At 37.6% G+C, this 25,416-nt stretch overlaps 1 protein-coding gene across 2 annotated transcripts in view; it reads left to right on the top strand.

Annotated features, from left to right (window-relative positions):
• Window positions 1-1,804: 1,804 nt before the first annotated feature.
• Window positions 1,805-25,416, top strand: part of lrpprc (leucine-rich pentatricopeptide repeat containing) — a 57,853-nt gene continuing 34,241 nt past the window's right edge. Inside the window, exons 1-21 of one of the 2 annotated variants that reach the window (XM_089116947.1) lie at window positions 1,805-2,015; window positions 3,770-4,008; window positions 4,107-4,229; window positions 4,313-4,434; window positions 5,357-5,415; window positions 5,537-5,623; window positions 5,700-5,826; window positions 6,611-6,755; window positions 9,709-9,866; window positions 9,972-10,077; window positions 10,572-10,679; window positions 15,936-16,054; window positions 16,128-16,221; window positions 17,150-17,219; window positions 19,264-19,291; window positions 19,382-19,439; window positions 20,335-20,441; window positions 22,094-22,171; window positions 22,389-22,451; window positions 22,532-22,645; window positions 23,085-23,215. In XM_089116947.1, the coding sequence (XP_088973073.1) occupies window positions 1,837-2,015; window positions 3,770-4,008; window positions 4,107-4,229; window positions 4,313-4,434; window positions 5,357-5,415; window positions 5,537-5,623; window positions 5,700-5,826; window positions 6,611-6,755; window positions 9,709-9,866; window positions 9,972-10,077; window positions 10,572-10,679; window positions 15,936-16,054; window positions 16,128-16,221; window positions 17,150-17,219; window positions 19,264-19,291; window positions 19,382-19,439; window positions 20,335-20,441; window positions 22,094-22,171; window positions 22,389-22,451; window positions 22,532-22,645; window positions 23,085-23,215 (2,315 nt within the window). In that variant the 5' untranslated portion in view covers window positions 1,805-1,836. The remainder of the gene's footprint in view (window positions 2,016-3,769; window positions 4,009-4,106; window positions 4,230-4,312; window positions 4,435-5,356; window positions 5,416-5,536; window positions 5,624-5,699; window positions 5,827-6,610; window positions 6,756-9,708; window positions 9,867-9,971; window positions 10,078-10,571; window positions 10,680-15,935; window positions 16,055-16,127; window positions 16,222-17,149; window positions 17,220-19,263; window positions 19,292-19,381; window positions 19,440-20,334; window positions 20,442-22,093; window positions 22,172-22,388; window positions 22,452-22,531; window positions 22,646-23,084; window positions 23,216-25,416) is intronic. The other variant, XM_039671752.2, reaches the window with a different exon arrangement.

The following is a 25,416-nucleotide window of genomic DNA, read 5'->3' as shown; positions in this document are numbered from 1 at the left end:
GTAATGACGCAAAGACATGCTCAAATTTCTCGTGGAAATCCACCAGTACCACTGGAATTAAAAACATTATTACAAGCTTACCGCTTTGAATCTAGCTAAGGCAAGCAGATAGTTTTGAACACTGGCTGGTTATGTACTTGCTCAAAAATGTATTTTAAATTACTGTAGAGCGTGTGTGTTTTTTTGGTTTCACAACATTAGACATTTTTTGTCCGATAACGACACGCAGTGGTGGAGGAAGTACTGAATCTCAGTACTTAAGTAAAAGTACAAATACCCAGATAAATATTTACTTTAGTAAAAGTAGAAGTAACACAATGACAACCATACTTAAGTAAAAAGTAAAAAGTACTTTATTTTAAATGTACTTTAAGTATTAAAAGTAAAAGTACTTGAATAACAATTTATTATCTTAATGTCTATTTTCTAATGATTAATAAAACATTTAATTCTAACTCATTCAACCTAATAGCCTACTCCTATAATGACGTTCAATAATGATGGAAAAAAATGTCACCATTTCTGAAACAAGCTTGCAATTAGACAATATCATGCTTATCCTTACTATTGGCAGTAAACGCGATTCATTTATGGTGTAATTCTGAACCTCTTGGCTTGCCATAATCCTAACCAAACCAAACATATATTACACACGGTGTGTTTCCTATGCACGTAAAAACAAATTTTCGCATATGAGTTGCATGATAAACACACTGCGTGTGAGACGCATTTAGTGTGACCGGGTTGATATACTGTATCTATGGCAACCAAACGTCACTGGTGAGACAAACGTGCAACGAACGGATGGTCAGATTACGTTTTGGCAGGGGAAAAACTGATCAGGAAATGTAACGAAAATGTAACAGAAGTTGTAGAAATGTAGTGGAGTAGAAAGTAGAATAATTGCTGCAAAATGTAACGAAGTAAAAGTAAAAAGTAGGCACTATTTATTCTACTTAAGTAAAGTAAAGATACGTGAAAAATGTACTTAAGTAAAGTAACGAAGTATTTGTACTTCGTTACATTCCACCACTGACGACACGTTTGTATCTGCAGGCTGTACTAGAGAAGAGCTGGCAACCCAAATGCCGCAACACTACTGACTCTGTGATTGGTAGATCGGTGGAGTTGAGGGCTGCAACTTCACTTTTTAAATGACAATATCCTAGCCGGACTACTGTTGTCAGCGGTATAAGTACTTGGAATTAACATGATTTCTTAATGTCTAGTGACATATCGGGGAAAATTTATGATTAATTGAAATAAATTTCTTGCATACAGCTCCTTTTACCCAAAAAAAGTTACTGAATGCAGCTTTAAAAAACTTAACCAAAAATTAGAAATGTTGCTTTGGCAACTGAAATACATACATTTACGTACACTGAAGTACTAAAATTAAACTGAAAAAAGCTGAAATAAATAAAACTAATAAAAATGATAAAATCATAGTCAACAAAAATTAAAATCATTTTGTTAATTACTGAAATAAAAACTTCAACTTAAAAAAAGAGTACTTTTTCATATTCATAAGACAGTAAGACCATGTTTATTTTCTCGAGGAAATCAAACACTAGCATGCAGTTTCCTCAAGCAAGTGCAAAACTCATGATTTATTAGGCATATATATATATCTTTAATATAATTGTGTATGACTAGCCTAAAATTCTGTATTTTTTAACATTGTATATTTTCTAACCTGTGTTTTATTGCTAGAATTACCAAACAGCTGCTAGACAATTACATAGCCCCCCTATGAATACAATGGTCTCTCCCGTTGCTCTCTGGCCTGTCACGTGGTACGGATGTCCTTCGCTCTTCTCCCTCTGCAAGCTAAACATGGCTGCGCTCTTAAGATCAGCCCGGCTTCTCAAATATTCATCGGCTTCATTGCTTCAGGTCTTAGGAAACAGCAGACATGCACCGGCAGCTGGTCGTCTTTACAGCGGAGCGGTCGGGACTCCACGTATAGGGTTTTGTGTGCGTCAGGCTGTTCCGGGAAGGTTAAATGTTAACAGGTATAACGCGGCATGACTTTCTGTGCCATGCTTGTTTAGATCATGCAGTTGTCATTGAGAGGTGATCACTCCTCTAACTGTACTATAACGCATTGATAATGTCCTCTGTGCAGGTTACGTAACTAAATATCAACGAAAATGTCTAAATATTGTCGTTTGGTCATATAATGATGTTGTATGAGAGAAATGGCTTCCTTGCATAAGCTCATAACCTGCAGTGTGTCAACCATGAACATCACTGCAGAAAATATAAACGTAGCATTGCCCTTTATTCAGCTTCTTTATAATGCTTATAACATTTATAAATCATATTATTTTTCAAACGTTAGTCTTATTTGGAATCAAAGTATATATCACAAAGCCCCACAATCTGTCTAATAAAATAGTCATTAAACCTACTATTAAAAATTATGATTATGTATATGTCCATATAACTCTAGTTGTGTAATGTTTATTTTAACGTCTAATGTTAGTGTTGCTGAGAACTGGATGTTAGTATGGGTCAAAATTCAAGGGTCAACACGTCAAGGTCATTTTAAGCCATCTGAGAAAACTGCAAATTTTATTAGCCAACTTTTAATCTGTTAGTTTCTTGCATGTTAGTTACTATATTTAGAGACACAATGACCTACATAGCTAAACTCTGACCCTCATCCTCTTTGGTGGTTAACTAAATCTACATAAAATACTTAAGCCTAAGATTTAGGGATATAAAGGAAATGTATATTTATAGGAAAAATAGTCTATACATTTTTTTAGTATTTTTGTATTGGTACCTAGGCTCAGCATTAACATATTTGGCCTCCTAAATTGTTTTCTTGGGAAATCTTTAAGGGCAATGAAATCAATTTTTTTTATATCCAACTCTTACATTTAATGAATACATTTAATAATAACAAATCAAATTAAGAAAGCATCAACAAAATCCATTTTTGCATCTGAAGTGGGATTTAGGTGAATTTACTGATTGTTTAATGCGGCTCGCCGGCTCAGAGGTGACATGAATATAATTATTACAATTGCAGAAATATCAATTTAAAAAAATAATTAAAAAGAGAGATTTTAGTTTCATTTTAAAAATATTTCAATGTTTTAATGAGTTGAATAATTTTTTCAGACAATTAGTTCAAATGGCTGATTCCTTTAGGAATGCAGCTAGAGACTGATGACTATGAATATGTTATTGAATCACTCACTCAATTAATTAGTTTAAAAGTAGATGAATTCAGTAACTAAAAACCGCAAGTGACCCTCAACAGTTCTGCTGTGGCTTTAGTTGAGTTTTTTTCTTCTCATTTTTAAGGCATTCTAATAGACCATTTTGCTAGATGTAAACAACACTGGTCCAGAAATACTTCCTGTTTCAGTTTGTAACTGTTTTCTTTATTCAGTTTTACATGTTCTGTTGGTTGAATTGTATCCCAGCTTTTGTGTAGTGTTAAAAAACTGAAACAGGCAGTGCTTCTGGACCAGTGTTGTTTACATCTTGCAAAATGGTCTATAGGCTACATCTTGATGGTGTCAGAGCTAGCACATTGGTAAAACAACAATTATGATATTATTAAAAAACCCACGCCTACTTAGACATGAAACAAGAGCAGGTGTTCATCATAAATGTGGGATTAATCAGAAATCATTGTATAAATTGTTCAATTTGTTTAACTTATTAAATTAATCTCATGTAAGTTGTATTAGTAGGAAGCACCTTTAACATATTCATTTCTTGTAATGCTAAGGCTGTACACTTATTGCAGACACTTCTTCTGCAGTTTGTTCTCACACAGATCAGCCTTGCCCTGTGTGAGTTGTCGTCAGTATGGAGTTGTCCCGGAGCAGAGGGGGCTGGTGAGGGATGAGCCCAGCGTGGCAGTCCGTTCCAAGCAGGCTCAGCAGTTTGACTGGGCTCTGGAGAAACTAGACAGCTCAGTCCGAAGGACAGGCAGGGTCACCAAAACACTGCTGCTGCGCATCTTCCATGACATCTGCAGAACAGGTACTTGTCTCTTTGCTTGCGGATCTTTCCTGGATCCATTTAAATATCAAAATCTCTACCTGTTCTGTATGTCATATCTACAAAATCACTCTAAATAGGATATCCAAGTGGAAATCAAGCCCTGCTGTTGCTGAGAAGCTGTGGCTCACTGCTTCCTGAGGTTCCCAAGACTGAGCGCATAGAGCTGGCACAACGGATCTGGGATAAGCTTCAAGAACTTGGTATGAGTTGTAGACCCTTGAACAGTTACTGGTTGTACCTCTAAACCTGGGTTTTTGAACATTCATTTTGCTGTTTGTTGCAGGCTCCACCTATGATGTGAGCCATTACAATGCCCTGCTCAAGACTTACCTGCAGAATGAGTTCAAATTCTCTCCAACCGACTTCCTTGCTAAAATGGAAGCTGCTTATGTTCAGCCAAACAGAGTGAGTATAATTTGAAGTATAAGTAAACAATATTCGGGGTAAATATTTTACTTAAAGGGGACATTGGATGAAATTCTTGCTTTTTTGCATTTAGTTACATTTCTGGCTTGTCTGCCAGCTCAGAAAAGCTGGAAAGAAAACACGCAGCCAGTTTGTTATAGGCTTTCTGAGTCTGAAACGGTGTTGTCCAGTGAGCTGTTTCAATTTGTAGCCAGTTTCTATGCAAGTAGATAGCCATTTGAATAAAAATAATGCCATTTTAGCTCTGTCGGCCATTTTCTCCAGCAGCTGTAACAGACAAGAATGTGTCGTAAGGTGTTTTGTTGTTGGATGTAAGAGTCTTCATGTAGTCCCGACATCAGAGCCACTGAAGACGCAGTGGATTAGTTTTATTTTTTAAGGGAATGTGCGCCCATATACCTATTTGTTTATCATTTTACACCAGACTCGTGAACAACGGTCAATACAAAGGGACAATACAAAACGCAGGTTTTGCTAAAAGGTTATTTTCTTGTACAAATTAACATGTTTCAGTTTCTTTTCTTTTCCTTTTAATGGCGGTTGGCAAACCCACTTGAACATGCAAACTGCCATGTGCATGACACATGCGTGAAAGCTAACAGGCTTAGGATAGCCGATACCGATTGTTAAATGTTTAATCGGGCCCGATACAGATATTTTATATACCTAACATCCGCTATATCACAACTTTATTGAGAGAAAAAGTACTTGTATGAAATTATCAATTATTTTAAATGATATTTACTAAAAAATCCCTACAAAAATAATCTACTGACTTTGAAACTGACACAAGGTGCAATAAACAAGGGGAAAAAATAATTTTGTCGATCACTGATACTAGCTAGGGGATTTAACTGGATACCATGTTTATTTGCATTTGTTGTATATTATGATTGTCTAGGTGACCTATCAGAGACTCATTGCAGCATATTGTGAGGATGGTGACATTGAAGGTGCAAGGTGAGTTTTCAGAAAATTAGTTTATACTTCTTGTAAATCTTGTAAAAAAATAGAAATATTATTTACTTGGCTATCGCAAGAAAAAATTAAGAAATGATGCTTATATCATAACTTCTTGCAGTGCAATCCTGGGCTTTATGAAGAGTAAAGACTTGCCCATCACAGAGGCCGTGTTCAACTCCCTAGTGACAGGCCATGCCCGGGCAGGGTAAGCGGACCGTGCCATTGACTTGCCTTTTCTGTGTGCTTGACACCCGTGTGTTGAGTAACTTGTGTCTGTGCAGGGACATGGACAGTGCTGAAGGCATCCTATCAGTCATGAAAGGGGCAGGGATTGAGCCTGGCCCAGACACCTACCTGTCTCTTCTCAACGTGTACGCGGAGAAAGGCGATATTGCCAAAATTAAACAGGTCTGTGATTATGGGAGATGAAATGAACTGATAAAGAAAATAATAATGAATACTTTTTCAAATTATTGAAATGATGTATTGTCAGGTCAGTGCTTAAAATTGTGCGGCTTGTAATGCAATTTATGTTTATATCTTTTTTTATCTTTACATTTATATTATTAAGGTTTATCCGATAATAGGACGATTAAGTTGTATTTGGCTGATCATGTGATCTCAATATTTTGGCCCCATAAGGCAACCTACAGTATATGAATGTAAAATAAATAATTTCTATTATATCATAATATAATAAAATATTATAATATATATTTTTATAATATCAAAGTTAAATGGGCTACCATTCATAAGTTTGTGTTCTCTAAGATGTTTTTAATCATTCAGATATTGTTTTAATGTGCTGATTTAGAGCTCAAAAAACATTTCTTATCGTCACTGTTGAAAATAGCTGTGCTACATAATATTTTTCTTGAAACATTTTTCTGGACTCTTAAAGGTTAAACTCAGGTTAAAAAAAGAGTTTGTTTGTTTATTTGAAATGGAAATCTTTTTTCAACATTATATAAATGTCTTTACTATCACTATTGATCAATTTTATGATTCCTTGCTAAATAAAAGTATCCGATTTTTTTTTTTTAAGGACTGACCCTGAACTTTCATGTATAAATTTCACATCTTTATTTTTTTATTGTTTTTAATATTGATAATATAATTAATTTATTTTTCATTGTTTTAGCTAATAAGATAGCCCTTTCATATCTTAAGCCGTATGTTTTGTCTCCTTTAGACTCTAGAGACAATGGAGAATGCAGATATCCATCTGATGGACAGAGATTTGATGCAGGTGATTTTCAGTCTGACTAAGGCCGGGCATCAGCAGCATGTGCCCGAGATTGTGGAACACATGCGTCACGACAGGAGATATGTGCCAGGTAAGCGTGCTGATGACTATGTCATGTAATGGAAGCAAAGGGAATATGGGACCATTAGCTTTGCCTTAAGCAATTACCAAAGTGGCCCATAGTGAGCCATAATGGTCCCATATGTATTCATTGCAGTATTCTATTTTAAGTGTTTTAAATATGAACCTAAGCCAATTAGAGAAATGGAATGCATACAATATTGATGCAGTGAGATGAAGTTATGGGATTTTGGGAAAGTTATTAATGATTGAAATACACTCACCTAAAGGATTATTAGGAACACCATATTTCGCCTTCACAACTGCCTTAATTCTACGTGGCATTGATTCAACAAGGTGAATTTCAACATTCTTTAGAAATGTTGGCCCATATTGATCGGATAGCATCTTGCAGTTGATGGAGATTTGTGGGATGCACATCCAGGGCACAAAGCTCCCATTTCACCACATCCCAAAGATCCTTTATTGGGTTGAGATCTAGTGACTGTGGGGGCCATTTAAAGTACAGTGAAGTCATGTTCAAGAAACCAATTTGAAATGATTTGAGCTTTGTGGTCTTAGGATGGGTACATGATGGCCGTAAATGGATGGACATGGTCAGAAACAATGCTCAGTAGACTGTGGGATTTAAACGATGCCCAATTGTGCCAAGAAAACATCCCCCACACTATTACACCACCACCAGCCTGCACAGTGGTAACAAGGCATAATAGATCCATTTTCTCATTCTGTTTACGCCAAATTCTGACTCTACCATCTGAATGTCTCAACAGAAATTGAGACTCATCAGACCAGGCAACTGTCCAATTTTGGTGAGCTCTTGCAAATTGTAGCCTCTTTTTCCTATTTGTAGTGGAGATGAGTGGTACCCGGTGGGGTCATCTGCTGTTGTAGCTAGGGATGCACCGATACCGATACCGGTATCGGCCTCGATACCACATTTTCTAAAGTACTCGTACTCGTTAAAAGTCCCCCGATACTGGGGACCGATACCATGTTCTGAGAAATGGGTTAATCACAGGCGCCGAGTGCCCACCCCCAGGCTCCGGCTGCAGCTCAGAGCGGGGAGATGGGGAGACATGTCAGCCGTGTGGAACAGTGATGCGCGGGTCAATGTATAAACAACCCGCACACTACCAACGTTTTCAACTACCCGCCCGCTACTCGGACCGCAAAAAAAGTAAGAAAATATTGTACCCGACCCTCTTCCTGACCGTATTTTTTAAAAGTAGTACATGCTCATCGTAGCGTCATTGGGCCATAAACGTGTAACAACACAGCATCGCAAGAAGACGTAGCCTACATATAACAAAGGCAGCACTTTGGTCATCATCTTTCATTATTTCGGTAAATGTCTCCCACACTTACTCTTTCTAATTGTGTATTTGCGGAGCTTCCACTCCCCAGTCTTCACCTTTTCTCTTGCCGCCTCCATCTCTGCAGACTCATAGACATGGCCGGTTCGTGAACGAATCGGTTCTTTTTAATGAACCGGTCGAACCAGTACGCTAAATCGAACTGAATCATTCGCATCAGTTCACGTCTTGCGTCAGTGCTGATCCACAAGTTACTACAGTTACTCACTTTCAGACATGCCTGACAGTCCCTCCGAGTTGAAATAAACCAATATCCCGAATTTTATTTTACTCCAGTAACTCTAACAGTTCACTGAACTGAGACATGTTGTTGATACTGCTGATGCTGCGCATCCGCGTATAGTAACGAACGCAGAGGTACAGCGGTTCTCGGATCACACCAGTACAGAACTGAGAACTGTTTAGACTGAGCTTGTGTGTCATCTTCGTGCCAGTTATTCAGCCAATAAATAAATTCGGCCTATATATTTCATAGAAAATTCTATCTAGTACTATATAAATACAAAGGTTTAATTGTCATTTTTTTCCAAACGACCTGACCGACCGCGACCCGAATATCATTAAAAATATTTTTGGATGACCCGTAACTGCGGGTAACCGCGGGTGACCGCGGCGCAGGCACCCGCTCATTTTGGATCAACCCGTGCATCACTGGTGTGGAACAATTTCAAAGTGAATGGCTTTGGATTAGGAGAATAAGTTTACTTGTAGTCGCCAAGTTACTTATAGTCAGTTGAATGTCTGTTGGGGGACCAAATAAATAAAGTGTTATCAGATATTAAGCTGATCGTACTAATACTCTAGTCTACTAATACTCTAATGACAGTTAGTTGACATGTAATTGAAAAGTTACTTATAGTTAGTAAAGTGGACTATCAAAATAAAGTGTTACCCAAGTAATTTAATCAAGGACCTAAAAACCCGTATATAAAAATATTTAAATCATGTTTTTTTTTATTTTTTTATTAAGTACTCGGTATCGGTATCGGCGAGTACTGAAATGCAAGTACTCGTACTCGTACTCGTTTTCCAAAAAAGTGGTATCGGTGCATCCCTAGTTGTAGCCCATCCGCCTCAAGATTGTGCGTGTTGTGGCTTCACAAATGCTTTGCTGCATACCCCGGTTGTAACGAGTGGTTATTTCAGTCAAATTTGCTCTTCTATCAGCTTGAATCAGTCGGCCCATTCTCCTCTGACCTCTAGCATCAACAAGGCATTTTCGCCCACAGCACTGCCGCATACCGGATGTTTTTCCCATTTCACACCATTCTTTGTAAACCCTAGAAATGGTTGTGTGTGAAAATCCCAGTAACTGAGCAGATTGTGAAATACTCTGGCCCGTCACCAACAACCATGCCACGCTCAAAATTGCTTAAATCACCTTTCTTTCCCATTCTGACATTCAGTTTGGAGTTCAGGAGATTGTCTTGACCACACCTCTAAATGCATTGAAGCAACTGCCATGTGATTGGTTGATTAGATAATTGCATTCATGAGAAATTGAACAAGTGTTCCTTAATAATCCTTTAGGTGAGTGTAATTTTTTTGTTTTGAAACTGATGCATCGATTCATTTAAATTTCCTCAGATGCTATGAACCTCTGCTTGAGTCTGATTACCCACGGACATGAAGAGACAGCGTTTACTGTGTTGAAGAGCTTCACTGGCCTGTTGGCAGACTCACAGACCAATGATTCCCCAGACTTGGGAAACTTCTTTCTTCGCCACTCTGTCAATATGGACAAGGTGAGGGACCCGAATCGAAACAATTTTAAGAGACCTGAATGTCTTTAATTTTTTGTTTTGGTTAATTTTAAGCTTGTTGTTAATTTGTGTGTCTGTGTCTTGCAGTCTGTGGAGAACATAGCTAGGTTTTGCAAAGATCTTAAAGATTCAGGCCTGCACTCATCACCACTGCAGTTCACACTTCTGTGTGCCCTGGAAGCCAAGAAGACCAGTGAGTACAATGATGTAGATTTAAAGTTTGAAAAGACTACTTAATCCTTCGTATTGTCTTTTTAAACCCCAGGATTTAAATTTAATATTAGTCTATTTGAGTTTGTCTATTTCTGTCTTAAAACACTTTTATTTTGCTGTGAAAATAGCCATTGATGCTGATATGAAAATTACAAAAAACTATTAAATCAAAGTTATTAACTTAATAAGAATGATAAAAAGGTTTTTGTAATGTCAAAACATGAATACAGGATTATGTTAACAAGATTGAAATTATCCTTTGTCAATTGAAATAAGTCTAACATTGTTGTATTTCTGGACCCAGTTTTAAGATCTCTTTATTATTAGTTTATTTGATTAGGGGTGGACTGGTAGACATGATTAATCGTTATATATGATGTATAAGATTTTGGTCATATCACCCACGCCCACCCATATATCTGATAATTGCACTGCTCGATTTGTGTTAATATGCTGTTCTTTGTAACTTTCCAGATATGGCTGTTGCGCTCATGAAGAAGATGAAGGAGGAGGGCTTTCCTCTCAGACCTCACTTCTTCTGGCCCCTGTTTACTCATCACCAGAAAGACAAGAACATTCCTGGTGAGTCATGAGCTTCCAGCCTCATTCTTAATCTGTCATTATTGTGCATGTTGCAACCACTTTTACTTCCATAATCTAACGATTGTTTCTGATTGGTTTTACACATCAGGATTGAATTGAATTGAATGGAATTGAACAGGATTGAGTGAAAAGTCTGAGTTAAATTGGGCTTTTTTTTTGTGTATAAAAAAAAATCTTTCTCTTTACACCTCAATAAAAATCTGTCAATTTAGATATTTGGTTAAATTATTTATACTTCCATCTGTTTAAGAGTTACAAATAAATGTAGTTACACAAGAGCATGTCCAGATGAATCTTACTGCAACTACAGCAGTGAGAATAAAAACATCTCCTCTCTTTTCTTTTCTTTTTTTTATCCAATAACCTTCATGAAACATGCAGGATCACTCTCACCTTTATGTTCCTGTACAGGTTTTTTTGTTTGCTCAGTGTTGAAGTCTGCACTACGTGAAGGTTACATGACAGAATTTGTTGTGACTGGTTCTCATGTAAATGCGAGCGCTTTGAGGGAATTCACTTTCAATTACGCGCGCCGCTGTGCACGGCCATGAAATATTTAGCGCCATGTCACATTCTGTCCACAGGTGTCACCAGCGGGCAGACACCCATCCCCCTCTCCACCCACCGGTATTCCGTCCACCCGTTCACGAGTGCGGAGAGGGGGAAAAGTATGCATTTTGATGAGGTGTGGATTTGGGCCGGCGAGTTTGGAAAAACATATGCTAGCTTTGTCTTGGCGGCCGTGAGCGAGCGGTGCTTGACAGTTTCAAGAAGCAATACAGCTCATTTCTTGTGACATGGCGCGAGAATAATGCCTCAGCTCCTCACGTAGCACACAACAAGCTTTTACATCTGCATCTTAAATGCTCTTTGCACTAGTCACATTTTGTCAAATCCTTTTTTTTTATATATTTTTGCCATTCACTTGCATTGGATGCTGGGTCCTTTTAAAATGTCATGAAACCCTAAAACACTTTGTTCATTATTAAGGGCAAAGAAATTATTTTGTTGTTGTTTATGGGACCCATTTGGTTTATCATGTTTAAAAGGCAAAGTTGAACCAAAGTGATTGAGTACTAGTCTACGTCAGGCATTTTTGAGCTTTTCTTTGCATTATTCATGAGAATAAACTCTTTTAATCCAATCACGGCACTGTATTATGCACTAAATCGCAGTACAGTGGAGAATATATTATTAGACCTTTTAAACGTTCTCCCTCTTTTTTAGACCTATAGCTCGGCAAAGTTTCTATGCTGATATGAATTTCAAAGAATAATTTATCAAAATGCATTTAATTTGTTCATGATAGTTATTAGTAATCTCTAATGTTAAGATTTTTGTGAGTTTGTTGTCATATGGACATTTTTTATTTTTTAAAGTACATCAAGGTGCACAAACTTTTTTTTTCCTGCGCTCATATTTTAAAGTCCCCCTGTAGTCAATCATTTTATCCCTTAAAAGTCAATTTTGGTCACCAAAATGATGTTTAAATGTTTTTTTCCTGTGAAAAAATATCTTCATGTCTTAAAATAGCTTGAATATAACACTTTTGCTTCATTTAGAAAATGCGGTACCATGAATATGCTAATTAGCCCCACCTCCCCTTAATCACAGCAGATCAGAGATCCATTCGCTAAACTTTAAAGGTAAACGCTGCACAATGGTGTCGCTCTTTACAATGTTGGACACATTTTGCTTGACTGTTATAAAATAGCTAATAATGAATAATACATTTTACACAAACCATGTTCCCGAGTCAGGCAGCTGCCTTCTAATAATCATCAGAAACATGATTTTTTTTATATCAACAGAAAAATATACAGGGATAACCTGGACTCACCTACTCGTTTGCTGTTAATGATATGCTGAAGCCCGCCGCCATGTTGACGTGATTGGTGACAAGCTAGTTTGTGACGTAATGGCGCTTTTCCACTGCATAGTACGGTATGGTTCGGCGCAGTACGCTTCGACTCGGAGCGGAACAGTTCGGTTCCCTTTGCGTTTCCACTGCAGTAGTACCCCTTCAAAGTGTGTGGGACTGATCGTTATTTGCGCGCGCCTCTACTGCCATGACATTATCTTAAAAGCACCACATTTTCAAACCCACAACACAGGAACAATGGAGACTATCGAGGGGATGGTGTTCCTGATTCTCGGTATGTGGTTGTTTTTAACTGCTAGACGGAAAAATGTGTTTAAAATGAGGCTGATGGCAGCAAAACAAAAATACTGCTAAAAAAGTGTCTCGTGTCTCGTGTCGCAAATCCAATGACGCTAGTAGTGACGCTGGTAGTGACGATTCTGTCTGACCAATCAATGATCTGCAGTGTTTCACGTCACATTTTAGTACCGGTACGGTACGCTTGGAACCTCAACAGACCAGGTACCATTTAAAGCGTCCTGAAGCGAACTGTACTGTACCGTACCATGCAGTGGAAAAGCACCACAAGTGAGCCGAACCGAACCGTACCGTACTATGCAGTGGAAAAGCGCCTTTAGAAACACCAGCCATTTCAAACCACGTTTTTGAGACTGGCTTTTGGTTCAGTGCAGTTTTAAAGAGACATTATGAATTTGCACATGGTTAACAACATTTAAAAACTTGATTTTTACCACAGGGGGACACAGGATTTTTATTTTCCTGTATAATGTGTGTTGTAGATCTGTGTTTTGTTGGTTGTTGCCTCCACTCCACGGACACTTGTCTCTTTTTTTATGGATTACATAGAACAGCAACACTGCAATGGCTTCACCATGTGGTACATTGGTTGACTTAATTTGACTCACAGTTGTAGTTTGGTTCTTTTTATTCTTTTGGACTGCGTACATATGATTTTTATTTTTACCAACTGAGAACTTAAAAACCTTATAAAATATGTTTAAAAAAAAATTGCACACAAATGGAGATCTGCTGCAAAGATACCGCAAAAAAAAAAAAAAAAAAAAAACTTTAAAAGTGTTACTCTTTTGGACATCTGTGGAGTTCTGTGTGTGGGTTTTTGGAAAGTCTTTAATGCTCATCAAGGCTGCATTTATTTGATAAAGTTCAGTGTTTTATTTTTTAATAATTTTCTATTTGAATACATTTTAAAATGTAATTTTATCCCTGTGATGGTCATTTCAGCATCATTAATCCAGTCTTTAGTGCCACATGATTATCAGAAATCATTCTGATATGCTGATTTGGTGTTCTTATTATCATTGTAAAATTGCTACTTTATGTTTTTGTGCAAACTGTTTTTTCGGGATTCTGTGTTAAGTAGAAAGTTCAAAAGACAACATTTTATTTGAAAAGGAAGTCTTTTGTAACATTATAAAATAAATGTCTTTTACTGGCACTTTAAATCAATTTGATGCAACCTTGCTGACCTCAATCTGTGCTTCACTGTTTCAACAGACCCAAGCACACTCCCAAGTTTTGCTTTTAGCAAGATATACTATTCGCTTTAAGTCCATTTCGTTTTAAAATTGAGCTTGTTTGGAGATACAGCTCTGTTGATAGTTTTAACCCTGACCTCTCCCCTTTAGTGCCCCTTAAGTAAGAGACTGCAGACTTCGTTACTTCCCACACTTAGTTCAATCATCAAATCCAGTGATGTAGCAAACAGAAATCTGGAGGTCGCCCGAGAATTCATTGAACCGGATTTGTTCCATAAAAGCCTTCTCACACACTTTCTGAATTGAGAAAGTCTTGAATCGACAAGTGATGTGACTGGCTATCCATTTTGCATCCCCATTCACATGCAACCTATCGGCCTGTGCTGTCTGAGCCAGCTTTTATGGCTGACAAATGGATTGATGGATTATTTAACAGCAAAACAGGTGTGCTCCTCTCATAAAAATGAAAGAATGAATAGACCGACGACTCTCAGGCTCCATTGAGAAGAGTGTCTGGTCAACTGTTTACGTTTGCTTGAAAGCAAAGAGCTACTGAATTGCAGGAAAGGATGAATGGAGAAAGATGCACAGATGAGAATGAAATGGAGAGATGGGTGGATGGATGGATAGAGCCTCCAGGTGCTTTACCTGGCTAATGCTCTCGCACAAACCGGTGGTCGTCCGCTCCTGGCGCCAGATGCAGGTTTTAATGGCAGATAAAAGCAGCGCTTATCTTTTATTCAGGTGTGTAGGTGTCCCCTGAGCATTTAGATACAGAGTGCTAAGGACCAAGGTGAAGAGTAAACAGAACACAAATCGCTGGTTCACGTGTTCCCACACACACAAACATTTGCCCGAGTAGGTCGAGAGACTATTCCATATGCATGTGGTGCTTTAGGCGGGAGTGAAGGGTCCTGCTGGAGAGCCGGGTAGAGGCCTGAAGCGGGTGTTCCTCCAGGCCTTGCCTTAGGAAGACGGATGTGATGAATCTAATTATCAGATTTTTATTTTTTATAACTGCTTTCTGTATAAAACCTGGTTGAGTGAATTGTAAACAGCCTTGGGCTTTAAGTCATGTTGCTGGTCTTAAAAATAAAAAAAAGAACCAAAACAAAATAGCATTAGTCCTGTCCTTATGAAAAAATGGCTTGTGCTTATTTCTCTTCCACATAACGGGAAGCAATCTTTAACAATAATAAGACGATATTTTGCTGAGTGTGTTGTTGTGTTGGTGCCTTGACAGGTTTTAGGACTGTCGTGAACTGCTGATAAGCAAAATAATTTTATTTTGTAAAATTTGATAATTTTTTTTTTCACTGATAATTTTATTTCAAAGAGAAAAACAAGACTATTTTTTTGTACCCTATTGGCACATTATTTAGATTTTTTCAAGCAACTCTAAATAACTTATTTTTCTGAAAACAAGACAATTTATTACGTCTAGAGAATGCTTCTTGATTTAAGAATTTTTTTATATTTACACTGGAAACAAGACAAAAATAAAATATAAAGGAAGAAAAGTATTTTTGTTGCAGTGTATATGAACCAAGCATTTTTATTTGATCTTGTTAAGTGCTAATTATCACGGTTGCAAACATGACGGCTTTTTTTTTTTCCCATGAGGGTTTGGCGGCACGGTGGCTTTGTTCCATGGCGGACCATTAAAGAGACACACACCCTGTAGAATTCAACCAATCAGATGACGACTTTGAAAGTCCTGAAGTGATTCCAATTGTTTGTGCCATATGCATGAGTCTTTCAGCCAACTTTTTCTGGTGCAGACGTGACTATTGTGTGTCATGAATTACATTTTTTAGGTGCGCATGTCTAAATAAATCACTTTTTGTTTCCTTTCAGGTATTTTGGAAGCTCTAAGAAGCATGCAAGACCTGGGTGTCCCGGCAGACGTTGAAACTTTTAGTAGCTATATTCTGCCGTCTTTCGCATCACTGGACAGTGCCCACACTTCTTTTAAGGTAATTATACTGGATATGCGTATGGTTTGTTGTGACTGTTCTGAAACAATCTAATTTTGGTTGATAATTGCAGGAAGCTGGTATTGACCTGAACACAGATAGCTTGATTACAGCAGAATTGCGAACCGAAGCATCACGTGGAAACTTCGCAAGGCTACTTTCTCTGAGTAAGCATTAGCTTCTATTAAAAAGGACCTCTTCTTTTCTCCCAACCACTCTCTGTACATTACACTCTCTGTCTCCCTCTCTCTCTTATATGAGATTGTATGTATTTGACACAGCTCTTTAGAGAGTTTATTTTAGATGTACTCTGCATGATAGTGTTCATCACTCAGAGAGTAATTGTTGCCCATCAGGACTGCATAGCCACTCAAACATCCGATTCCACACTGTGCCCCCATTAATCCTTTTAATCAGGGGTGTTCAGTTAATGTTCAGACTCTGTACAGACAATACTTTCTTGGAATGGTTATACATTTATTAGTGGACAGCTGTTGCCCATCCGAGTCAGAAATGATGACATCTCTAAATAATTTTCCCAATTAGAACATTGTTTTTAATGAAATGTTCTTTAACATGCTGAAATGCTGAAATTCTAAATGTAGACAAATTTTCTCGTGTAAAGGCGCCACACCCTTGATTTTTCACAACCTTGGTGTAGTTAAATGGCTGCATTCGTATTTAAATGATAAATTTGTGATACTGTTGTTAAAATATCTGCATTATCGGATGAAGCTCTCGTTTTATCAATAATGGGGCGCTTTGTCTTAATCGGGGGAGCAATAGCACAACACACATTTAGAGCTTAATAAAAATTATAAAGGAAAATAGAGCTGAAATATCATTACTGAGAGTTTGTTGTGTACAGCTCTGTTGTTTTGATACATTGCTCACTTAAACTACAAATAGTACAACTGTTGTAACTTGTCTTGCAGTCCGGATTAGATAGTCAGACAGACAGACAGACAGACCAGATTCAGTGCACTAAAAAAATAGCTTAAGTTACAATGTAAAAAAAAAAAAAAAAGATAATCATGAATGAGGTGAAATGTCTCTGCTTTCATGACTTTCACTGGTATATTCTCACTCTTGCAGTGTCTACACCTGCTCTTCCAGCCATTGACCTCAGCGCTTTCAGAGCCAGTCTGATCTTTGGATTCAGAGGGTAAGTAACGGAAAAAAACTGTGCACACATAAAATGTTCTGCCTTTTGGCTAGACAGCCATTCATTCGTCATCTCATGCATATGGACGCAGTCATCTCTAGCCCAATTACAGCATGGGAAGAATGCAAATGGAGTTTGTCCTTTTTGTTGTTTTGCTTCTGATGCCTCTGTCCAATGCTGAAAGACTACTAACTATCCTGACTGTCAGTGATAGCAAGATGCAAGTGCTCACATTGGCATTTTACCCATCAACTTGGCTGGCAGCGTTTGTTTTTTGGCTAATTCCCCCAGACAATCACCTCATTGCTCACACATACTCATAAACCTGTCATGGTATTTTATTTATCACATCATTTTCTCATGGTATCACTTAGTGCACTCACTCAGCTTAGTTTGAAAATCAATCCCGTCAGGCACAATAGTTAAGGACCAGCTTTGTTTTTAACTCTGATTTGAACACAGAGGCCGTAGGGCAGCAGATGCTGCTGTCCTCTGTATTTAGCAAAGCATTTAGATGTGAAAGAGGAGCAGGGAGGTTGCCGGCAGCGATGGATGTCAGGTTTGTAATTGGGGTTGTCAGAAGGGTAGAGGGGGTTGTCGGGGCCCTGTCTCCTTGGCGACCTGCTCTTGTAATAGTCAAGGTCACTAGATAATTTAATCATTAAACAATGTTGAATCTTTTTTTCCCTCCTTGTCTCCGCCGTCAACATTCCCTACCAGCACTGCATCTTGATTTCATAATGCATGCGCATTTGCATATGAGGCTCTAGAAGTTTTCAGCGCTATTTAAGAGCTGTAAGATATAAATTAGTGCTGTCGAACTATCAAAATAATTAATCGCGATTAATCGCATTGTCGTCATAGTAAACTCGCAATTAATCACACATTTTTACTAGGGCTGTGCAAAAATTAATTGCGATTAATCGCATCCAAAATAAAAGTCTGTGTTTACATAATATATTTGTGTGTGCTGTATATTATTATTATTTTGTATATATAAATACCTATGCATGCATGTATATATTTAAGAATTATTTGCGCTTAAATTCTGTATATATAAATAAATACATAATCTATATTATATAAATATTTTATATATGAATAACACATTTTCTTAAATATATACATGCATGTGTGTGTATTTATATATACAAAATAATAATATACAGCAGCACACACAAATATATTATGTAAACACAGACTTTTATTTTGGATGCGATTAATCGCAATTAATTTTTGCACAGCCCTAATTTTTACCTATTCTAAAATCAAAAAGTTGATTTCTTTTTGCCCCATTATTTATTTTTATTTTTTTTCTAATTTTAATGCTCTTATCTAGATGGAAAAGTGGATCGGCTTGCTTTTGGATGGTGGTGTGCGCTGAAAAAAATGTTTGATTAATTTTTGATTTAAGTTCAACATGAAGAGGAGCTCTTACACATAATAAAAAAAATTCAATTCATCTTCAGTGTCGTAACAGACAATAGCACACTTGATTCTATTTATATAATACCAAACATCCAATAAAGTAAACTCAAGAAGATAATAACATTTTGTCCTTGCATCTGGCCTTAAAGTATTTTTTGCAAGAAATATTTTATTATATTATGTGTGAGATCCTCCACTTGTTGAACTTTGTATGTTTTTTGAGCTTAAGCACCAAAGTTATTATCTCCCACCTTTTCAGTATTTGGCACATTCTTGGCCTTTCTGCTATTTTTGACTTTATATAATTTCTTTATTTTATATAATAATTTTTTTAGTTATGCGTGTAAAATATTTTGACAAGTGCAGTCTCGATATAACTGTTTTCCTTATGCAGTAAAATGGGTATAACTGGAACAATCATGGTCAGAAATCGTGGACATTGATTGGTCAAAAGATGTGGGATTGGCCCTGCTACAGTATATGTTCTCACTGGTCAAATTAAACCCTGTCACACCAAATGAATACTTGATCTTCAAATCACTGTCTGGCAGATGTTAGATTTGAAATATTCTGTCTTGAATGCGAGTCATCTCTAATCCTCTACTGCCCCCTACAGGTTTCATGATGTGGAGATGATGGCAAAGGTATGAGTCAAGCAAGAGATTTTGAGAAATTTTATGGAAATTGATTGAAAATAACCTTTGTTAAAGTACCCTCATAATCTGCTGTTACAGACCACAGAGCTTCTCTATAAAGATGCCCGGTTCAACCATGCTGTCCCTGAATCTTCAGGTATGTTGCTTGTACTGTTTCTGCATGCACCTTTGATTAAAAATACTTGGCTGTTCATATTCTGTATTCATCTTATTTTTATTTTATATTTTTTTAACTTTACTGTTGATTTGAATGATCCTGCAGTATGACAAATTAATTCATAGTACAATATTTACATCTTTAAAAAACTGACAGTTCTTTTTACACGTTTCAGAGAAATGTCATTTACAGTTAATAGAGAATAGCATGGTGTACTTTTTTTTTTCATGATAATCATTGCTGATAGCCAGTATAATACCACTTCTGGAGCTGTGGGGGCGCATAGTATGAGACAAAGTGGTTGCTGAAACGCTGCATTAGTAAATCTCTATGCCTACATGTCCTCTGAACTGGTTTCACTGACGGTATCGTGTGTGCGTCTGTTGGATTTTGGCTGTGATGGAGTTTATCCTGACAGCCGTACTTTATATTAAGTGTGTGTGTCTGATGCAGCCTGAAAGGTAGCCGTGTGTATGTTTGTGCGAGTGCTGTGTGCTTGCTGACTCTGCGCTGAGTTAACAGAGCTTCTGCGAGCGTCTGTCGTCTCGTTGCACCGGAGCAGGCCTCCGCGCTGGTGTCCGAGCAGGTGGGAGCGATAGAGACGGTCTCTCTGTCTCATCCCATCACTGTGCACAACGCAAATGTGTGTGTAAGGCTGTCAGCTGCCAGCCACTTGTTAAAACAGACTTCAGTCAAATCTGGAGCAAAGCTGCCCGTGTCAGCACAACACCCATGTGCAGTTTAAGAGCTTATTTGCTGGATTGCAATATTTTTGTTCTGGTTCTGAGGAAGCTCCTTTTGTTATTTTTATATAACTATTCATTTGTTAATAAAAAGCAGAAAGTGTCAAATTGGCTCTTCTCTCCTTTTGCAGAAAATGTGGCCTACTTCCTTTACAGCCTGATCGATTCCATGAACGAGGGGGAGGTGCAATCCAAAGAAGAGAAGCTTAGGGAGTATTTCAGCCTGCTTAAGAACATGGTACATTTGCAAACACACAAGCGTAGTGTCATTAACAGTTTGGTCTGCCTGTTAAATCAAGTCTGTCTAGAACCCCAGGGGGTAGCCGTTGTATGTACAATAGCATTCATTTTGGGGTCAATACGTTTTTTTCTACTTGGTAAGGATGTATTAAATCAAACGAAAGTGGCTGTAAAAACATTTTATAATGTTACAAAAGATTTCTGTTTCAAATACAGTAAATGCTGTTCTTTTAACAAAAAAAGGCAGCATTTGTTAGCATATAAACTCACCTAAAGGATTATTAGGAACACCTGTTCATTTTCTCAATGCAATTATCTAATCAACCAATCACACGGCAGTTGTTTCAATGCATTTAGCGGTGTGGTCCTGGTCAAGACAATCTCTTGAACTCCAAACTGGATGTCAGAATGGGAAAGAAAGGTGATTTAAGCAATTTTAAGCGTGACATGGTTGTTGGTGACGGGCCCGTCTGAGTATTTCACAATCTGCTCAGTTACTGGGATTTTCATGCACTACCATTTCTAGGGTTTACAAAGAATGGTGTGAAATGGGAAAAACATCCGGTATGCGGCAGTGCTGTGGGCGAAAATGCCTTGTTGATGCTAGAGGTCAGAGGAGAATGGGCCGACTGATTCAAGCTGATAGAAGAGCAAATTTGACTGAAATAACCACTCGTTACAACCGGGGTATGCAGCAAAGCATTTTTGAAGCCACAACACGCACAATCTTGAGGCGGATGGGCAACAACAGCAGATGACCCCAACGGGTACCACTCACCTCCACTACAAATAGGAAAAGAGGCTACAAATTGCAAGAGCTCACCAAAATTAGACAGTTGAAGACTGGAAAAATGTTGCCTGGTCTGATGAGTCTCGATTTCTCTTGAGACATTCAGATGATAAGAGTCAGAATTTGCCGTAAACAGAATGAGAGCATGGATCCATCATGCCTTGTTACCACTGTGCAGGCTGGCGGTGGTGGTGGTGTAATGGTGTTTTCTTGGCTCACTTTAGGCCCCTTAGTGCCCCTTAGTGCCACAGCCTTTCCATGAGCATTGTTTCTGACCATGTCCATCCTTTTATGGCCATCTTTGGGATGTGGTGGAACGGGAGCTTCGTGCCCTGGATGTGCATCCCACAAATCTCCATCAACTGCAAGATGCTATCCTATCAATATGAGCCAACATTTCTAAAGAATGCTTTCAGCACCTTGTTGAATCATTGACATGTAGAATTAAGGCAGTTCTGAAGGCGAAAGGGGGTCAAACACAGTTTTAGTATGATGTTCCTAATAATCATTTAGCTGAGTGTATATATTAACTATATAAAACTTATAATTGAGGGTATAGGCTAAGCTAGCAAGCTAATCAATTAGTGCTGAGCTAGAACACCAAGCATTTAGCTTGCAAAATTAAATTAAAAACTAGTTAAAAAACACAAAGAACGTGAAATGTTTAGTTCCACATCTAAAGTTTTGATGATTATTTACCATTTAAATGAAACATTTAAAAGACTTTAGTGATCAGACATGAAAATAATAATTTTGGAATAACTTTGCTGTCTGGCCCACATTAGTGTCTCAATTCTGTTAAATCTTTATTTATTTTGGTGAGTGGTTATTTGATGTCAAGTTCTTTGCTTTATTTTTAGAATATCAAGATCCCAATGAATATCTTCAGAGGAATCAGGAACATTCTGGATTCTTACAATGTTCCAGAGCTCATCAAGGTATTTTCTAATTTGTGGTGTATTACAGTATAATGTCACTAATGGTCATGCCTGATATTTTTTTTTTAGTCCAAAATATCCCTTAGACTCCTATAGAAGGAGATACGAGTGTTTTGCATGGGCAATCACCACTAATATTTTCTTCAAAAACTTTACAAATCTAGGTTTGGGTCTGTTGTAGTACTGTTAATAGAGGAGTTCATAACTTATGTTTCAGGATGTCCTTGCTCTTGTGGATAAAAAGGACAATGGAATAGCGACTGATGTGGCACTGCTTGGAGTAAGTTTTTCTCTCTCAACCAAATGTGTTCAATACTTCTGGTGAGCTGTGTTGGTCAAATATCTTCATGTTTGTGTCAGGGTTCGGAGGGGAGACTTTCGTACTTGGAGAAGACCCTGGCAGACCTGAAAGCTGAGGGCAAACCCGCCAATTCCATCATCAAAAATATTATTGCTCACCTGTGTACTGAGGAGGTGAGGGCTATTCTACTCAAAAATACTCACAAGATTTGCTTGTATTCTGGTCTGATTGGTTTTTATAGTCATTTATAGTGGTCGACTTAAAAGTTGGCTTGGTCATTTAAATTGAATTTGCAAGGCTTCCTGTTTTAGCCAGTTATTTTACCTGTACAAAACAACTTGGTGTTGTGAACTGGTTTTTAGTTATTATATTATTTTTATATCATATTTATTTTAATCATAAACGCACTGGTTTGTAGCTCAAATAGCTGTACTGTTTACTGCACTTTATTGTTGTAGTTATATACATTTAGTGGCTAATGAATCAGAAGTCTCACACTTTCATAAGAAAATAGCTTACTTATCGCAAACAAAAATGTAAATCCAAAACCATCTATCCGTATTTGTGTATATATGTAACTGATTTTCCCCACAACTTTGCATCTCTCGTCAGAAAATGGAGAAAGCTCTGGAGTTTAAAACTCAGTATGAAGCAGATATGACTCCCGGCGCATATGCCATGCTCATCAACATGTGCTGTCGCCATGACAATGCTGAAGAAGCCCTCAAACTTAAGAGGGAATTGTAAGTTTGAAGTACACATCATCATACAAACATCCTTTGTGAACTGTTCATTTTACTGTCGACAAAGCAAAACAATTAATACAAATATGCATGATTTACTCCCCTCATGATTCCACACCCGTAAGACTTTGGAACATGAAAGGCCCTTTTTGAAGAGTGTTCTGGTTACTTTTTCCATAAATTGAGTAGAGATGGAGCTTAAAGCCTCAAAGGACAAAAAAGCACCATAAAATTAGTCCGTATGACTCTTTCACATCTTATGTCACACCTAAATTTACATCTTTGTTCACTTATCGTACTTCCATTCAGTGAGCTGTTAAAATCTCCATAAAATACGCAATTTGGTAACACTTTACAATAAGGTTCAATAGTTAACGTTAGCTATTGGAGAAATGGAGAAATTGTATTGAGTTTTTACAAATTATACTCTTTTTTTTTTCAAGTTGTTAATGTTAACAACATCCGCATTGCTTGACTACATGTAATGTCCTTCCGATATGTATCCTTGTTTTCGCATGAGTCCGGTTGCAGTCTCTTTTTTTCACTCCGAAGTCCGAACGAAGTCTTTTGCATTTTACAGCGGGTGAATCTGTTGTCACTGGTGATTGTCGTTTGAACATTTCTGGATCCGCCATCAAATTGATGTTTAATTACATCAAGTGCTGTGAGAAAAGGCTGTAAATCTCTACCTCCAACATCTTCACACTCAATATAGCCTACTAGCCAAGACTCCTCCTTTATTTGTACAGATGTGACGTTACAGTATGACGCAAAGACATGTTCGAATCTCCCGTGTAAATCTACCAGTACCTCTGTAATTAAAAACGATTACAAGCTTACTGCTTTGAATCGAGCTAAGGTAACCAGATAGTTTTGAACACTGGCTGGTTATGTATTTTGGATCATTTTTAATTCCAAAAATTCCAAAAAGCTATGGACTGCTTAACTAATGAACCTTATTGTAAAGTGTTACCATCAATTCTTATTGTTTTCTGGAATAATGCATTGTTGTTTATGCCTGCAATCTAAGGTTGATTTATCCATGTACATAATTATTAAAAAAATGCCCTCTAATTCTTTATTAACGTCTTTAACGTCCCTCTCACAACGACATCTCTTCTCTGATGATGTGTGCACTGGTGCGAGAACGCGACTATAATATCTTCCCTCCAGCAAACTGTCACTCGCATGAAACAATTTACCATTTAGTTTTCACGCCCACTTCCTATGATCCCTATGGTCATAATCAAGTCCCTCCCTACTTTTTCCCCTCTTTTTAAAAGAAGCCGTTTCACTCGGATTTACGTCACAACAGGGGGAAAAAAGACTTCTGGTCCTGTATACACCTCCTATTAAGATCAGATCACATGTGGACGATGCTAAATACAGGTGTGAACAGTCTAAAAGGTTTTCTTCCAATCACTTCCAGAGGTAGTCAAACTCATTTGATTGGATTGCTTTCAAAGTGTAGACGTTCATGTGGTCAAATAGCTCAAAAGACTGCCTACTCTCCACCTATTGACCTAATGCCTCAACGGCTGAAGACCTATGTTTGGTTTAAAGACAAATCCCAATGTTCTCTCACCATTCCTGTTTTCTAACACGCACTCGCCGTATTGGCATGGTCCTGCAACTATCAGATCAGAAATGAAAGCTGCTGTCTGTATGTTTTTTTTAGTCGCGTCTGGTCTGAAAAAGCCCATGCATTTACCCACAGATAGACTCTCACATTGAAGAAGTCAGGACAGGACAGAAGTGGACAAGAGATGGATTAACACACCAGGTGTTAAAGTGATAGATCACCCAAAAATAAAAATTCTGTCATTAATTACTCATGTCGTTCCAAACCCATATGACTTTCGTTCATCATCAGAACACAAATGAAGATCTTTTTGATGAAATCTGAGAGCTTTGGAGAGCCTCCATTGACAGCTACGCAACTGAAACTCTAACGCTTCAAAAGTTCATAAAGAGATCGTAACACTAATCCATATGAATTGAGCTATAGTGAATGTTTAGATGATCAGTACATGATAATACTTTTTTTTTTTCACAGAGTCTTGTATATCAGTCACAATTTGGTCATTTTGGAGGTTAACAGCACAATCCTGATTTAATGTAAAGCAGCCAGGACGTTTTTAAATGCATGTTTTTTCTTGCATGAATAAAGTTGTCATTTACTCACCTCGTCATGGTGTTCA

This window comes from Pimephales promelas, chromosome 11, assembly GCF_988280905.1.
Source record: "Pimephales promelas chromosome 11, fPimPro1.hap1.1, whole genome shotgun sequence".
Classification (NCBI taxonomy): Eukaryota; Metazoa; Chordata; class Actinopteri; order Cypriniformes; family Leuciscidae; genus Pimephales; species Pimephales promelas.
Note: the sequence above shows the minus strand (reverse complement) of the source record. Positions and strands in the feature narration are given on the sequence as shown.